General features: G+C 39.6%; 2 protein-coding genes across 2 annotated transcripts; one reads left to right on the top strand and one right to left on the bottom strand.

Moving 5' to 3' along the window:
* Window positions 1-6,065: 6,065 nt before the first annotated feature.
* LOC111588432 (glucose-induced degradation protein 4 homolog) lies at window positions 6,066-13,705 on the bottom strand. Its single transcript, XM_023298834.3, has 6 exons — window positions 13,309-13,705; window positions 12,825-12,884; window positions 10,376-10,483; window positions 10,181-10,282; window positions 9,949-10,079; window positions 6,066-7,574 (listed from the first exon to the last, which is right to left on the bottom strand). Exons 1-6 carry the CDS (start codon window positions 13,498-13,500, stop codon window positions 7,511-7,513), a joined length of 657 nt encoding a protein of 218 aa, XP_023154602.1. The 5' UTR covers window positions 13,501-13,705; the 3' UTR covers window positions 6,066-7,510.
* A 178-nt stretch (window positions 13,706-13,883) lies between these two features.
* Window positions 13,884-18,270, top strand: atpaf2 (ATP synthase mitochondrial F1 complex assembly factor 2). Its single transcript, XM_023298827.3, has 8 exons — window positions 13,884-14,252; window positions 14,351-14,395; window positions 14,643-14,791; window positions 15,425-15,522; window positions 16,278-16,358; window positions 16,474-16,586; window positions 16,832-16,947; window positions 17,344-18,270. Exons 1-8 carry the CDS (start codon window positions 14,150-14,152, stop codon window positions 17,479-17,481), a joined length of 843 nt encoding a protein of 280 aa, XP_023154595.2. The 5' UTR covers window positions 13,884-14,149; the 3' UTR covers window positions 17,482-18,270.
* Window positions 18,271-18,400: the final 130 nt, after the last annotated feature.

The following is an 18,400-nucleotide window of genomic DNA, read 5'->3' as shown; positions in this document are numbered from 1 at the left end:
CTCACACATGGAAACTGGTGTACTCTGATGAACATGCTGGATAACAGTTCAGTTAGCAAGTATCCCTCGATGGAGATCCCTAATGCAGTTTGTACAATGTCATTTCTGGGGGGGCCAATTTCTGTGTTTACTGTCAGTCAAACTCTGACAAACGTTAAAGACGATTTGTGCAAAAACTGTTGTCCTTTGAAATGCTTCAGGGAGCTCATTGCCCTGCTAAACACTAATCACAAGCTGTTTATATAACTCCTCACGTCTGCCCCAATCTCCACAACGGTGGTACAGAGTGCAAAGTCAGCAGGAGACTTAGAGCCACAATGATGGTATGGATATACTAGAATTAATGAACTAAGGCAGCTAGTCTTCAGCATTGAAGTCCATTTAAGGCTGAAACATCTACAACACAATAGCGCACACCTCCCACTGATCGCTGACGCAGAACCTGCACCCACATATCAGGTTTCTCAAGTTCGCCCGCCCTTAAACATCTGTAACCTTGGTACCAGATGAAGCATCTTCAAGACTAGAGACGGAGATGAGCAAGATTATACTGGGTATGAGCAGAGATAAAAGGTGGGGAGGGGAAACAATGCAGGGCAGCGCTGAGGATAATTGTGCACATGTTTAGACCAATTCCCCTGACTCCACAACACTCAACACAAAGATGACACACCTTAAACACATAAGACTCTAAAGTGCTGAATCTCAATGTGCAACAAAGCCAAAGATGAACCACAAATGTCAATCTCATGATAATTCTAGAATTCCAGGTTAAAAGTCTCCAGAATCAGTAATAGGGAACTTCATAAATTGTTAGCCAACAAAATGAAACTACAGGACTCCATGTAATGTTGGTTGTTGAATTTTTTTATCTATGTCAGACCTTCTTGTATAAATCTTTATGTACACTGCACTACAGCATGTTAGAAATACTTTCCTAATGAATGTGTGTCTCTTCTCTCTATTCATCTTTGTCAATGGTTCTATTGTTTTGGCACAATTTGGTCTCGGACCAAAGGAGTGCTGAGTTTGTTAATCCGACTTTTAAGGTTGTGTAACCTCTGTTTTTCATTTTTTCTTTTGTCCATGACACAGAACTTTTAAAACTGTGAGGCGTGGCGACTAAGCAACATAACTGGGCTTATGTAAGTCCAACCACAGTGATCTTGCACAAATCGTGTGTATACATTGGCAAACGGGCCAAAAGACCAATGACCAAGCATAAACAACTCCAGAAATGTTTAATCCACTCATATTGCCTAAAATAGAAATAAATAAAATTGAATTATAGCATTAGATGCATTATATAAAAGCCACAACACATATAAACCTCTCCGTGATGACTGCATCTAACTCATCCATTAATGACTCCATCTTAACTTGGCTCTGCAGGGAGCATTTTGCTTCTGGGCATTTTTTTCTTTCACTTTTAAGGTATTTTGTTTATTTTAATAACTCAGATGCTCTAGTTTTAATCGATTTTAAAGACCCTCAGATAAAAAAAAATTTAGCTCTCTTTGAAACGGACAGATTTGCACCTTGTAGTACTTATTTCCCCGTTCTTGGACCCTTAACTCCAGCATTTCATTTCATCGACTGAACTGAGGCAGAATTGACTTGAATGATGTAATATATTCCTGTTACAAAAAAGTGTGACACTGCATGTATATAGATTGCATGTATTTTAAAAGGTTGTATAATGGAGCCATCTTTAGGAAAACACCGGATGTAGAGGAGAACGAGACCAGCCAAACCAGATGGGCTAAATCTCCACGACTTGACTGCACCCTTGCTGAGAGAAACCTGCATGTAGGTCTGGTTCAACCACTAACCTGGTTAGATATTTGCGGTTGAAATTGAGATTTCACATTAAGTCACTTAGTCCCCAGCTTTAAGGCCCACTTAAAGTCAAAAGGATGAAATATTTACAATACAATAGAGCACACTTCCCACCAATCCCTGACACAGAAACTGCACCCATACTTCAGGTTTCACCAGCTTGTCCACTCTCAAACAGCTGTAACCATGGTGCCAGAAGAGCATCGTTAAGACTAGAAAAATGAAGGATTATACCGGGTATCAGCAGAGATAAGAAGGCAGGGGAGGAAACAATGTTGGGCATTGCTAAATCTGCATGTGTTAAGACCAAGTCTTTGACTCTACGCTTAACACAAAGACAGTACATCTGGTCAGTGCTTAATCCTTAATGTGCAACAAAAGCCATAAGTTGCCCTCAATACAAGATGCACCACAAATGTTAATCTCATGGTGGCACTGGAGCAAAAGTCAAAAACAAAACCAAACTACCAAACTCTGTGGGGTTTTTTTCCTGCGGTTTTGGGAATCTTATTATTTACGACATTTATGACACACAGTCTTGTAGACATGAACATTTGATGTCCGTGGGGTTTCCAAACCTCAGACGAACAATGCCACAGCATTTCGGAAATACTTTCCCATTGACAAACCGTTGTTTGCCTTCTGTATCTTTTCATCTTTGTGTATTGTTTGCGACACTTCTGGAAAGGAAGCAGCAAACCTTGTGCCACATAAAACATAAACTGGAGCCGGTAGTTTAAGTATCAGGACGGCACATGACATTCTTCATGTTGTCATCAGAGGAAACACAGGTGCAATATTATACTGCAGCCAGGCAGGGACATGCACAAAAGCTACAGTGTCACTTGTGGTGATGTTGAAAATGTTGAACTTACATCTGCAATTCACAAGAAATGCAGTATTTCCTTATTGGATAAATCCTGTTCATAACAGTAACACTCTTCCTCTGCTGCCACCCCTTAGGCCAGCAGTCAGCAAAAAATCTGTTCTTTGGATTGTTTCCTGAAACTCATCCCTTTCTAGACAATTGAACAGCAGGCACGTGCAGAGGGGGGGCAGAGGGGGTTGAAGCACCTGCACCTTTTGTCCTTGATGCCCAAAGTGCCCTTTTGTCAAAGTTGTTTTATTTTATTTTATTTAATTTTATTTAATTTGGTTTTTTAATTTGTGTGTGTGTGTGTGTGTGTGTGTGTGTGTGTGTGTGTGTGTGTGTGTGTGTGTGTGTGTGTGTGTGTGTGTGTGTGTGTGTGTGTGTGTGCAAAAGTATTTGAGGCCCCAAATAATAAATAAAACAAAAATAATAATTCAGAACTACCCTCGGTCGGTCACATGATCCACATAGACGTCCCTCACTGCTCTGAGGTGCCAAGATGTTCCCCGTAAGCGCCGCTAGTCTAGAAACTGGAGACCCGAGAGAGGACTTCAACAACTGATGGTCCTGATGGTGAGGAGGTTTTGCAGCGGGATTCGTTTGTGCACGGTGTATTCTAGATGACTGATGAAGTGAGCATCCTGTGTGTGTGTCTGACTACAGGACACACACCTCTCATCAGTTATAGCCACTAGTTAACCACACAGCGTACTGAGAGGATAAAGTATGCCAGGCTTCTTTTTGTTTCTGTATGGTTTTTTTGTCATGGGCAAAGTGCATCAGAGAGATGTATTATTTTACTGTCAGTGAGTTGCAGTGTGTTTCCTGTGTTTCTAGAGGCAATGAGGCAAAGGTTATGTTATTTCACTGAAACTGTACATGCATTTTCACATAATTTTGGACAATTGCAGTATAAATACAATAACAATAATAATTAGAAGAGTCAAATAGTTAAATAAAGGCATTTAATTCCATTTTACCACTGCTAACAGCTATTGGATGGTTAACCACTGAGCTAAATCGCTATCATATTCAAATGATACCATTCAGGCTTTTTGATTTATACAGGAACTGTCAGTCCCTCCAAAGAGGTTTAGCCAGTGCCAAAGAAAAACCACAAGTAGCAAAATTATAAGAATTGAGAAGATTATATATTTTTTAACCTGCTTTGTTAATTGGGCTTTCATTTACTCATTATTTATAAAAATTTAAGAATTTAAGAATTGTTCAAAAATGTTACAAAGGTAGAGGTTTGCACAAATGAAGCATGATTTGATGACAGTTAATGATTTCCTAAAAATGTTAGAAGTGATAATTTGCACAGAAAAGTAACTGGTGTGATTTTGAACAAAATGCTGCAAATATGCTGATTCATACAAAACTGCCAAGAAAGATATTTACAAAAGTTTCAGAGATGGGATACTTCTGACTTTTAAATTTTGAAACAGATTTCCATATATATGTGTGTGTGTGTTTCCTACTGTCATTGTTGTGGAAATCATTGTTAATAATTATTTTAAGGAATAATTAACATAAATGTGATCAGACAGTCTTTTTACATATTATTTTCATTATTATTATTATTATTGTTTAAAGATGATGCTGCAAGTTTGCTATTGAGGAAGTTTTTATCAAACAAGGTGCCCTTCGTACTACTCAGTACCCTTGAAGTTGCTCTCAGGTTCAACAAGGTTGGTGACTGCTGTCTTAAACATTTGAACACGGTCAATTCTTAGACCCATGATCTGTGACTTAGATTCCACTTCAGCAGACATTCATGGTACAGTCTGCACATTGGCTTGGTGGTTTTGCCTTGCAGCTGGAAGGTCTCCGGTTTGCGTCCCGGCCTTCCCAGGATCTTTCTGCATGGAGTTTGTTTGTTCTCCCTGTGCATGTGTGGGTTTTCTCTGGGTACTCCGGCTTCCTCCCACAGTCCAAAAACATGCTGAGGTTAATTGGTGATTCTAAATTGTCTGCAGGTGTGAATGTGAGTGTGCTGGTGACCTGTCCAGGGTGTCCCTCGCCTTCACCCTAAGTCAGCTGATAGACTCCAGGCCTCCGTGACCCTAATGAGGATTAAGCGGTACGTAAATAATGGATGGATGGATATTCATGGTACAAACTGGATAAAGCCTAACAATGTAGGTGGTAATGTGCTGTTTGTGGTTTCGAGAGAAATGTCCTGGTAGCCAATGGAAAGGAAAGCATGCAGGTCTTTTTCTTACATATTAAAAACATTGTAAAATACTCGATTAATGATGTAAAATCCGACTTCGCTTCAAGGTATGCAAGTCTAATCAGGAAAATGTAATTTATCAAAATTTAAATTACTCAATACAGAAGACTGTTCCCTGTTCCTTATTTTTACATAATATTATCATCATTACCATTAATATTTTCATTGTCATCATCATCGTCATCATCACCATTACTATAATTATTATTATAATTATTATTAATATTATTATTACTTAATTACTCCATCTACGTCAAGGCCAGGTTTTGTTGTTGTAGTTGGCTGAAGTGGAGCTCATTCTGAATCATTATCTGGTCCAAAAACTAAACGGTGCAAAGTATTTGGCTCCTGAGGCTCTAAACAACCTGCCTGACAAAATCAGGTCAACGGAGTCAATGATCTCCTTTAAGGCTCTTCTTTAAATATTACATATATCAAAGAGTTCTTCCTGATTTTCACTTGTTTTAAATTCCTTTGTGCAGTCTTTTATTTCCATTTAAAATGTTTTAACTTTCCTAACACTGCGTGGGTTTGTAACAATTCTGAAAATGGTGAGAAATGTCATAATAAAAAGCCGATTGTGTCATGTTTTAAGTGCAGTATAAGTAAAAAAGGTTTTAGCCAAGACCAAAGGAAAGGCCAAAAATGAAAAGAATTAAGAATAAAAAAAGAAAATGAATTTCTTAATTCCAGGCTTATTCTGTGACTGGAAAGAAAAAATAAATAAAAAAACTTGTATTGCATGGAAAACGAACAATAACTAAGCCATATTGGTGCATGTTTTTTGTGTATACTCAATGTTTGCCACTGCTGTTGTATGCTTATTCTATTACCTCAAAAAATCTACAAAGGCTGCACAAATCGATTAGCTACACCAGAGGGCAGTGCAGGATAAAAATGAAAGCAAATGTCACTGTTGAAATGCTCACCCAGGAGCAGCATTATGGTTCTCTTGCAAATACAGAACTGCATCATTGGAGGAAAATAATCACAGGTGGCAAAAACAACTGTGACTGAATCGAACAATTAATTGTTTGTTTCAATGAATAAAAATAACCTCATAGATATTCCTTAAAAACAAATGTGGCAAAGAGGTCAAACAAGCACGACACAGTGAAGGATGTTTTGGTATGATTTTTTTTAAAATCCATAATGCACTCTTTACAGTCACACCATCAATCAAATCCAGTCTTATTCTCAAACAAACGCACGTCGGATCTGTTATAATACAACTCTGATAAGCTTTAAAAAGATGGCACCATCACATGGAAGGGGAAACATAATTAGGGGAGGAGAGTGTTTCAATAGACAATTTAACAAAAATACTTTCTTTAATGAAGATAGATCTTTTGTTCATATACTATAAGGATAGAATAAAATTTTGCCCCTGAAAACCCAGGGTTTTATGTTTGGAGAGTGCTATCTTGAAAGTGTTGCATAGTCGAGGAGATGGAAATGTAAGACATTGGGGGTCTTAATTTAACATGACACACGAGGAATAAAAAGCTCTTTGTTTAATGCAGAGTGCAGGGTAAAAAATACTCTCTTTTAATACTTTTATGGGATTGTTCTGGCTCTGCAACCTCCACCACAATAAAACCCTTGAAAAATTAGACAAAAAAAGCTTGACCTGACCACCTTGAAGCTTGTGTGCTGAGATGTGAGTGTAAAATCCTAACTGTAAGCATTTTTAGTAACATGTAGTCCATCTTTGTGCAAATGTAACTCAACAGAACAAGATCCACAGCAATCCTATGTGATAATAATCTCCCAAGTGGTTTTATGAACACAAGGGAAGAGCTTGTTTCGCGTGTCATTCCGATTGTAGCCTTTAAAAGTGCCGCTCAGTGTCCATCAACAGGAGAAAAATAACAAAATATACTCTTGGCAGGCAAACGAAGAACCAGCTTAGCTTAAAAATACTGTCTTTCTAGCTTTTTAAAGTTCCAATCCTAAAACCTGAAGAGCTCTAATCCTGAATGCAAACTTCTCTCTCGTTTTTCCTCCACACAGACTCGGCGAGTTACTTCTTCAGAGATTGTGTTTACAAAAGCAGACTCCTCGGAGGAATCCTTGTCCAATGGTAGTTGAATGTGTTTATGCTGCTCATTCCTGCATCGGCTGGATGAAAGCTGGAAATGTTTCTAGTTTGCAAAACGAGAAGGGGGATTCCCAACGCAGCTTATAAAGTGTCTCGAGATACTGTGCCAAGCTTTTTTTTTTTTTTTAAACCAGACAGTAAAACAAATGAAGAGAGAGGAACACTATACGAACCACACCCAGTCTTTGCTGCTGGTTCTGACTTTACAAGCTCCAGCCAGGGAGCGCAACTGCACCTCCTTCCTTTCCATCTTATCCACACATACATTCATTTGTCCTATATCCCGTGTACTCATCAACCAGCTGTCCATCCACTTATTGAGAACATCTAAGAGTTTGTACTTGTCCAAAACCCAAATTCTCATCCCATGTCGGTCTCCTCTTCCTTCTCAGTAGCATCTGCAGACCTCTGCTTTGCCTCAAGTCTTTGTCCAACAAAAGAAAGATCCACACGCCGGCCAGGGTCACCGGAACTCATAGATGGCTGCACTGTGCTCGGGAACGTGGGTGAGGTTTAAAGACTGGTACCTAGAGAGCAGCAATGCAGAATATGTTACAATATGTACACGGTAGAGGCACAAGGCATATGTTAGACATAAAGAAACTTCAACTGCAACAAACTGGGATGATATGCATTTCCAGTGCACAACAGATGCTAAGTAGCAGAGCTGGTCACAGCTAACATATGCTTGTGTCGTCCCCTGTTCTCATCACCTGAATCTGAATCTTGCTGAATTTTGGAGCTTCTGTTTGAATGTCTGCGTCTTGGAGTTGAGTTTCAACCTTGTACCAATGTTTGTACAATTTATAGAAATCTAATTTTAATGTTTATCGATTTAGCCAGTCTTACCAGAGCTTCATTGGTGCTTCAGGTTATTTTTGACCAATCTTTAGCGCAAGCAATGTGCAGACTGGTCTGACTGTACCTGTATCATTCTGCTACAGGCCACAGAAAAGTCCTGGCGTGTTTATATGTCTTTAAACCAATCACAATCATCTTGGACTGAGCGAAGAAGAGGATGTAGCAACAGTGTTGCCTCAAAACAGCGATGGGGGAAATGTTGTGGAGGAACTTTTGCATGCAGGCAGGTGAGTGCTTTGATTAAAATGGATAACTCACTGAAAAACATTACCACTGTGGCTGTTTACAGCTCGTGTGACTAAATCACACAACAGTGGAAAACTCTACCTATCATGAAGTCATCATGTGTGAGTCACAAGCTCCCTAGCTTATGAAACGCTAATCTGAAGAAACATGTATATGATGGCCAGGAAAGTTTGCTTATTCATCAAGTCTTCTAAGCTGCAATAGGTCTTGTGAAAAGCATGCATCATCACCACGGTGAGAAAAACAACCACTATTTTTTCAGCTTTGTTGTTTTTCCAGATAATCTCAAGGGTTTATGTGGCTTATTTTTCTTCATGATATAATCCATTAGATTTTTAATGAATCGAACATCTTTTTTTTTTCAAAAAAAACAAAACCCAAAATGGACTTTTCCCCAACAATCAATGCATTTACATTCAGCTAATTTTCATTCGTTGTGGTGGGAGTCTGACATTCCCACACCAAATGAAAACTGCCTACAAGCACACAAGATATTCACAGGAAAACAATGCAGGATTGCAGTGCGGCATAAATTTATCTTCTCAAGATTAGCCTCACCATTTACAGATCACTCTGTGTACATTGTAGTGCCGCTGCATGAAGCTACTGCTGAGGTAAATGGGACATCCTACTGATGCTTCTTCATATAAAAACATTCAACAGGCCAAACACGAGGCTTCCATAGAGAATAAACCACAGGAACTGCTATGTTAGGTGTTGCCAATTCAATCAGAACGAAAATCATAAACATAACTACTTGAAAAAGAAGCATAGCCGTTTTTTTTTCCCTCTCCAAACTACAAAGAGATGCCTTCAGTTTATCAGAAAAAAATCCAAACACCAAATTTGGAGATTTGTGGTGGTTTTCACTCCAGCACACACACTGCTTCAAGAACAACGTGCTCAAAGTATTTTTCCAGGAAAAAACTGAATTTGACATCTATCACATTAACATTTCTAAAAGTCATTTCTTGTTTTCAATCTGTACCCTTCCAACAGAACTGTGGTCCAGTTTGTCAAAGACAAACCCAAAATGAAAGGGTGTACTAGTGTTCAAAAAAGATGAATGTTGACATCTGACAGCCAACATTTATTGAGAAGATAAATGTAGTGAGGGCTAGTCAACATTCACATTTTTGCAAATGTTTTCTACCCTCACAATTGTAATTTGCACAATAAATGTGACACAACTGTTGAATGTTTTCTCTTTTTGCATTTTTGAAAAATGGCATGAAAGAAAGTATTCTACAGTCCAAGAAAGCAGCAAAAACTGCTTCAAAGCCTTTTGGTCGGAGAAGGGAATAGAAAATTGACATGAAAATGGGATGGAATAAAATCACAGGGCTTCTGCAACAATAGCCAAACCTTTATGTGCAGAGGGAGTTGAAAGAAATGCCAAAGAATGTCAAATAAAAATGAAAACACTAAAGATGGAGTGCAGGCAGGACTCAGTTTACTTATAACCAGGCGGTAAGACCACTTAAATCACATGCAACAAACTGTGGGTTGGACCGCTCGGCCTAATCTGTATACAGTTACACATTCTAACCTGGAACTGTTTGAAAAAGCCACATTCATCTACTAATTATCTGAACTCCCAAGGAGGACTGTGGAAGTAAGGGCACCTTGACAAAAGCTGCAAAAAGCTAAAAACAGTGTCTCATAAAGACTTTTGCTGCTAAGATTTTGCAGCTGCTCCGGAATTTGATCCAGCTACTTTTCAATGTCAAGTCCACTTGCTTATGTTCCTAAAAATGACTCAAATTTGTGCCACAGTAACTTGTGTTGAGTTACCATTCAGAGCTCCGGTGGTAGTAGTAGCCCTCAATTGTTGCTGTGGATTTCTGGAAGCAGATGTAGTAGAACCCAGCAAAGGAAGCGCCGCTGATGTCTTTGATTGTGTGATCAGGGACCAGAAACTGCTCCTAAAACGGACGAACAGAGTGAGAAATGACAGCAGCTGCAGTTTAGAGGTGACTTATGACAACACACTGAATGGTCAAGCTAAACTTTCAGAGCTTTTTACCTTCCACCTCATGAAAATATAGTCGGAGTTTTTCAGATCTTCATAGTCAAAATCATCAGAGTTGAATGTCTTTGCGTACTGGTAGAAGGCCTGGAACTTGCCCTTTGGACAAAAAAGTAAAAGGATTATGTCACAGTGAACCAGCCTGCTGTAGAGCGTTTTCGTAGATTATGAATGAACAAGGTTTCCTCTTACCCAGTGCTTACGATCCACATCCTCATCTGCATCCCATTTCCGAGTGAGAAATGGCCGTTTCCTACTGATGATCTCTCCAGCGAAGAATGTGGTCAGAGTTGGATATTCCTACAAGAGCAACGAAGAGCGAGGAACACTTCAGTCGTGTTTTGTTTTGTTTGCCAACCCAAGAGATGTCGTGTCTACCCTTTGGAAGTGACGTAACAGGGAGTACTGATGGTTAAGTTTGTCAGTCCAATGTTCAACTAAAATAACGAAACAATATCATTCGTACAAGATAGAAAGTGACTATTTAGGTTATGAAAGTAGGAATATATACAGGGACATTCATTAAAATGTAACAAACTATAATGCAAGGCTGAAGGAATGCAGCGGAGTTATGTGATGATCGGCGTCTGTCTGTCTGTTAGCAGCAGACTAATGGATTTGGATGAAATCTTTAGGGAAGGTCAGAAATGACACAAGGACCAACTGATTAGATTTTGGCAGTGATGCAGCTTTTAGTCTGGATCCACAGATTTGTTAAAGATTTCTGTATCATTGTGAGATAGCAGAGCATGGCGTCACTGTAACTATGACAACAACTGAACACTACGTCAGCTGCCTGCTGACGATCACATGACTGTGATCCTACTACAAAGCCATGGCTGCCAACTTATCGGGACTTATCCATCGGAAATCAAACGAACAACTGATTAAATTGTGGAGGTATTTCCGAGTCCCATCAATTCCTGCCGCCTGCTAAATATTTGGGTCACGTGATTCGGTATCTGTACATAACATACGCATGAATAACACACACCTGTGCTCAGTGCAAGGTCATTTTGTTTGTGAGTATAAAGATGTTGGTAGTGTGAAACCACATTTCCTACAGACATTGCAGTATGCAGTAATCAGTGTGCCAATAAAATCTAATTTACTCGGTCAGTGAAAGTGCACATACAACTAAGATAAAATTTATCAGTAGACACCTATGATTTGGAAATGGTTCAGCTTCAATTTCATGTCCAGTAAAGTCTGTTCATATTAGTTTATGAAGAAGTAAAAATGTAACAACCTACTGAAGGGTTTATAATCGCATATTCCTCAATCTAACGAGAAAGAATACTACAAGTAGGCTGTATGGTCCATTGAAAAGGACATCAAACACAGCTACCGTCATGTGAAAAAATTACCTACATCCAATAGAAACTGTTGGTTTTTTAAATGTATCTGGACAAGAAAATGTTTGATCCACTTTGAAATGATGTTTATTCATAAAGGTGGCATACTCAAACAGTTTCACAGATCATGTAAACACCACCTTAGGAAGTGACATATAAATCCTGTTTTACTTAAACTTGTCAGGGTCTAAAGCCGTCTTCAAGTGTGTTGTGTCCTCGTGCCTAGATCTAACGACCTAGCTACACCTTCAGAAAAAAGACTGTGGATGCCTATGAGTCTCCTAAGGGATTTAAAAAGGTCTTCAAAAGATTCAAAGTAAATTATTCTACTCTAAGACTACTTTGACGTGCATGGGAGGCGTGTCAGGAAAAAACCTTTGCTGTCCATAAAGAGCATTACAGCAAAACCACTGGCTGCCAGTGAACATATGGAGAAACAACAGGCCTTTTGGGGTAATGTCCTCTGGACAGATGAATTAAAGCTAGAGCTGTCTGGTCACAGTAATGACAGAAAAGTTTGGTGCAGACCAAAGATAGCTTTTCAAGAGAAGAACTAAGTACCAGCTGTAAAGTATAGTGGTAGAATTGTTATGGTTTAGGGTTGCCTTGCTGACTCAAAGACTAGTTCAACTATGAATTCTGCATCATATCAAAGCATAAAGATAATGCAAGGCTATCCATCCAAACGATTTAGATCAGTGAACAGGAAAACGATCCTAACCACACTAGGAAATCCACCATGGAATGGTTCAAAAAGCAGAAATGAAGGGTTATGAACTCAAAAGAAGTCAAAGCCGTGATATGAATCACAGTAAATATTGCGGGGGGATTTGAAACAGGTAGTATATGCAAGAAAACCCCGAAAAATCTTGCAACTGAAGGAATTTTGCCTTGAGGAGTGGTCAAATATTTCAGCAGGCTTATGTCAGACACTGGGGGATAAATTATGCAAAACTCATGCATGAAGGTATTTTTGCTCAAGGGGGCAACACTCGCTCTGAAGCCAAGGGTGTACTTATCATTTCTGTCGAATAATATTTTACATCTATTGACATTTTTGATGACTAAAGTAAGGAAAAAGCTCATTTTAACTGTATTACTCTTGGGGCACCTTAATCTTTAGGCACCGCTTCAAAGAAGATCAAATGTTGCTTGTCTGAATATTTCAAAATAGCTAAAAAATAATAAAATCAAATCAATGGGATGGTGACATGACTATATGTCAGACAAGACACTGTGTAAACCATTTATGTGAGTAATTTAATAAAGTGAATAATTGTTCTCACCTCTGTCAGTCCTTTTATCTTCAGGTAGCCACACAAGTATGAATCCTCCATGGTGACATGCTTTAAACAGAAAAGAAAAGACAATGTTGACATTCACTTCCTGTATGTAACAAGTAGTTTCCTCTATATTAAATGACAGTGAGTGGGGATCCTGTGATAGTAGCCATAAACATGCATTTTGTGTGGGTTTTCTCATTCAAATGCAGAAGCCACAAATAATCCAGTCTCTTAAGCAGTATTTTATGATATTAAATTAGCTTAGTGACCTATAAACAATGACTAAAATATATGTTTATAGCTGAAAGGGGCTGTTTATATACAGTCGCAGGCAGTGCTACATCCACAGCTAGCTAGGCGACTTTCTCCAGGACAGGCCAGGACTGATTTTCCAGCTGTCAATCATCACACCGCCCGTTTGACAGATCACCAAACCCCCCTCCTGACATCTCGACCAAATAACCAAATATCCGCCTCACAGCCCCACCTGCAAAACAACCTCCACGTCGTAAGAGTTCCCTTTGCTTTTCTGGTGGCCCCTGAACTTGGAGCCGCTGTACAGCAACGAGGTGACAACACCGGGCTGCTGGGTGTTTATCGGAGGCGGCGGGATAAGTGAGGCCGAGGATGCGAAGGCCGCAGCTGGGGAGTCGCTGAGGTATCCAGCGGGGACAGGCATGGCTCCCGCTTCGCTGGCTGGGCACCGACCGCGGTCAATGGCCGTCTGGGCGTGGAACTCTGTCGGCGTCTACGAGGAGGTGGAAGCGGGATGAGGAGCTGCACCAACATCCAAATTCCACTTAATTCCGCTACAGTTCAGTTTACCAGGCACCAAGCTGCCACAAAAGTAGTGGACTTAGACGCGGCGCTGTGGCAGCGAGTATCCGGCCCTCTCATTGGTCAACGGAGTTCACCTTGCGAAGATTGTCTAATCTCATTGGCTCAACGGGCGGAAGGTTTTATGAGAACATTTGGCTGTAGTTCTTTTGCGTGTTGTGTAAGGGTGTGTAGAGGCACTTAAAAACTACATTTCCCCAAAACGAAAGAGACTTTACGACACTGTCAAGCAGAGAAGGTCACACGCGTGCTTTTGAACGTCGGAGCTGCTGTGCGAAAGATGAGAAAGAGATGTGAGGCAGTAAATAGAGACCTAGCGACTTTATACAGTTAAGCAGCGCAGTATAAGCAAGAACTGATGCTAATAGGACAACTATTCGCTCGTATAATGCGGCATAGGTAACTGAGGAACTGTCAGAAACGGGTAGCTTCACGGGACACGTCTCTTTTGGATTAGCTTTGCTTAAAGACACCTTGTCTTGATCTCCAGTATGTTTAGAAGTATTGTTAGACTTGGGAATGCCCTCTCTCTCAATAAAGTGTGTCCCAGAAGGCACCAAAGGTGTGCTTTAAAATACTCCACAGCAGCAGCAGGTAAGATAAATAAACACTGTGGATGAAACCTCTGTCTTATGCACACGATATGTATAATCTAACCCTGTTGCTTGATGTGATGTTCTTCTGTTAACCAGAGAGAAAGAAGTTTTATGAAGATGTCAGTATATCCCAAGGTGAAGGTGAGTGTCTAATTATGGATCAAATATAGTCAAGTATGGTAGATGTGTGTGTTTGAGAATACAAGTTTTGTGTCAAATGTTTTTCGTTAGTCAGCACAAGGGCAAGATAATGCTCTTCACTGGGAAATTGGTTTTGTTTATTAGAAATAAGAGCACATTTAATTCAAATTAATACATTTTTCAACCTCCATATTAGCGCAAAAAATATCATTTTACTGTTGAAATGTTTAAAAAATGTTTTATATAGGTGGTTTATTTGAGATAAACCTCGACCGAAGGAAGCTGAAAACTCCAGGAGGAAAGCTGTTCACTGTGCCAAATGAAGCACTGGCCATCGCCGTGGCAACCGAGTGGGATGCTCAAAGGGAAACACTCAAGTTCTACACTATGCACATGGTATGACATTTGACCTGACTATAGATTCACTGTTTCTCATTGTGTTTTATAGCGATGGCACCTGAGTGCCTCCCCTCAAACAAATAGCAATTCTACTAACTTTAAAAGGCACGTATGGTTTTACCAAATGTAATATGAGATTATTTAGGAAATGGGGAAAAAAGAGGGGGATAAGTGACTATTTTTTAAACAGTCCTCTGAGAGCTAACAAGATGAGGTGTTTCACCACTTCTGTAAGCCATTTTGCTAATGGAAAACCTGAGACCACACTACTTCAGAAGCAGCTTCAGAACTTTAGAGTGCTTTGATGGTGTGTTATGTATTTTCAGTTACACATTTTTTGGTTTCATCATATATTTCTACCTTGATACGCTAGAAAATACCAACATACCATATATGAATTGAAATGACCACTTAGCTATTTTTCCTCTTCTTCTTCTTCTTCTTTGTGTGAAGTTTGTGAGGATTTTGGTTCAAATAACCAGACCATAAGTCAAGAAAGTGCTGTAACCCAGATGCACTATTGACTCTCAAATTAACTGTGAAGTGATTGTCAACAAACTTTCCCGCTCATTTGGAGTACTGAACTAGAAGTTGAGATGACAGAACTAGTAATATCTTCTCTTCCTGCAGACTACACTGTGCAACACAGCTTTGGACAATCCCACCCAACGTGACAAGGACCAAATGATCAATGCTGCTCTGAAGTTTCTGGAGACTGACACCGTCTGGTATGTCACCTATTTACTTTTAATGCTATTAATTTATCGTTGTCATTCACTTCACGTTTCACACATTCATATACGGCCAGAGCATGTTTCTATAAATATTTCCTTTACAGGGATTATCGGTCAATATAATCAATGTTTACACGTGACTGCATTTAATGCTTGGACAAGAGATCAACACAATGACAACATAGATATTAAATGTCCATATTTGTGACACTCTTTCAGTTACAAGCGATAGTGGTGGAAGACATTAGCACAAAACCCCAAAGGATGATATTAACTGATTAATTTAGGCATTTTATTCTGCACTTGAATGCCATTCTAATTCTGCATTTCTAAAATTTGTCTCTTTAAACCCTTTTAAACACAGATAATGTGCTATGATTTCATTAAGACAACCTTCATTTGATCGCCTACTTTGAATTTGAAAAAGTCGGAGTTCTGGGAATAGAGGCGTGATGTCGAATACAAAATGTTGGAGCCTAGTGTGGCATATCCCCCTCGATGCCGGCTCTCCTTTACATGCAGAAGTCGTTTTGTTTCTGTGACTACTTCCATGACCATTTCCTCTCCGTATTTTACACACAGGTGGAATAAAGGCACAACAGGCTGCACAAAAGGGGATTTCTAATTTAAATGTTATTGGTTATTTGCAGACATATTTACATTAGATCTTACATTGCCAAAATGTTGCTACTGCTAGTTTCATACTGTTATTGTGCCTAAGATGTAAGTGCTATTCATGTTTTGTGTAGTTACAGAGTAGATGAGCCCCATGCTTTGGTTGAACTACAGAAGAATGAGTGGGACCCTGTGCTACACTGGATTGAAAATAGGTGAAAACAGCAGCAGTTTTTGTCATAGTCAAGGCACACAGACTGCCATTAATGCCCCCAAATGATGTGAATTAAGTAGTTTATTTAATCTTTGTCTCCCACAACTGTATTGCAGATATAACATCACTATTGGCTCCTCATCCAGTATTTTGGGTCCTGAGATTCCTGAGGCGACCAAAGATACGTTCCGGCAACACCTCAATTCTTACAATTTTTGGTCTTTGACAGGTAAGCTGTCCTTACCTGATCTGTGTTGAAATGGACCTTGATTTAGATATGATATGCCTGCATCTGTGGTGCTAGAGATTTGTTTCACATGTGTGGTAGCTGTAAATAGCCCAAGAACTGATGAGAAGGCAAGATGATCTGGCACGTAGAATGCCTGTAATGTTTAGTGTGAGTCGTCAGTTTTGTGATTGACAGTAATTCCGCTATTACAGTGCTTTACATTTGCATGACTGCTCTTTGCGCAGGGCTTGAATATGTGATCACCCAGCTGAAGTCTGTTGTGTTGTCACTGGGGATGATTGACAGACATCTGAGTGTGGAGCAGGCTGTGCTGTTATCCAGACTGGAGGAAGAATACCAGGTAGGCAGAGAGTAACCGCAACATCTTTAGCTCGTATTGTTTTATATTACACACTTTTGCAAGGAGATTCTTTGCTTCTTCAGTCAGTGTTTGCTCTGATTTCACTGATGAGCTGAAAAACTGTCATTGTCCTGCATTTGTCATTGTCAGAAACTCCAAAAGTTTGTTTCATTTGCTCCTGAGAAACAGCACCCTCTTCTGTTGTCATAATGTTTCCCATTATAACTAACTTGGCAGCACACGACGTACACTTAGAGGCTGACTTTGCTTTTCTGAGCCCTGGTTTTTATTGTTTGCTTTGCAGAATTCTGCAAATATCTGATGTGTGTGTGTTCCAGCAGACTATCGCAAGTTATTCTCAGTTTTTCCCCTAACAAGTTTTCTTTTCCTTAACAGATACGACGCTGGGGAAATGTGGAGTGGGCCCATGACTATGACATGTATGAACTGAGGGCGCGGACGGCTGCTGGAGCTCTTTTTGTCCAGCTCTCTTCTGAGAGTTCAACTGTCAAACGCAAACTTCTGCAGGATTGAGAGAAAACTGAGAACACACAGGAAATCTGCCCTCAAACTGAGAATAATACCCCAACCACCTGACTTGTACGAACGCTTCTATAGCCGTACAAAAACACATCCCAGTTGTCGTAATTAGCAGTGACAGCTGCTCTGCCAGTGATCTGTTATAGAGTCATTTCACTTCAGTAAAACACGTCGGCTGTCTTTTTTGCAATGTTTATGTGTCGCAGCTGCCAAGTATGACACTCCTCACAGTTTCCAGACAGTTCTCAGTCACCCGTGACATTTTGAACACTGGCTGGATGATGTTGTTGTCTGTTTGGTGGTGGAATGTTAATTCTCATGCCTGTGTTTTTTCTGTGAGCAGCATTTGAATATTGCAGAGTGCTTGTGTTTCCTAAAAGCACTCTAACCTATTCTTATTAACTGTTTAGTGTTTGGTAAAGGCACAGTGCATGTGAGAAGTATTCACTTGCATTATGTGATACATTAATGTTCAAGTTATTTTTCATGTAATTAATCAACCCTGGTGTATGTTTGATGGTATTTTTTCAGTGGAAATGTGGAGAAACACAGAAGGCTGTACTGGGAAAACTTGTTCCTTTTTGTAATTATTTAGAAAAAATAGAATTCCAGCAGAAAAATGGGGAATATCCTCATCCAGTGGAGTTTTGTTGCTTTTACAGTTTACATGGATCAAGGCAATAAAGGGATGATATTATCTGATGTGTTTATCATTTCAACTGGCAAAAGCTAGAATATGGCAGCAAAGTTCATATTGAAATAAAACATAAGGGTCACAGGTAATTTCAAAGATGTCTGTCATGGTTTTTTATCTTATGTAAATGTTTTGGTCTCATATGATACCAAAAATCAATGCCACATACATGAAATATCAACTTGAATTTTATTGCTGCAACCTTTGGTTCCCTTTATT

The sequence above is a fragment of the Amphiprion ocellaris genome, chromosome 18, assembly GCF_022539595.1.
Source record: "Amphiprion ocellaris isolate individual 3 ecotype Okinawa chromosome 18, ASM2253959v1, whole genome shotgun sequence".
NCBI classification, from domain to species: domain Eukaryota; kingdom Metazoa; phylum Chordata; class Actinopteri; family Pomacentridae; genus Amphiprion; species Amphiprion ocellaris.
The sequence above is the reverse complement of the archived record's forward strand: the minus strand, read 5'-3'. Positions and strand labels throughout refer to the sequence as shown.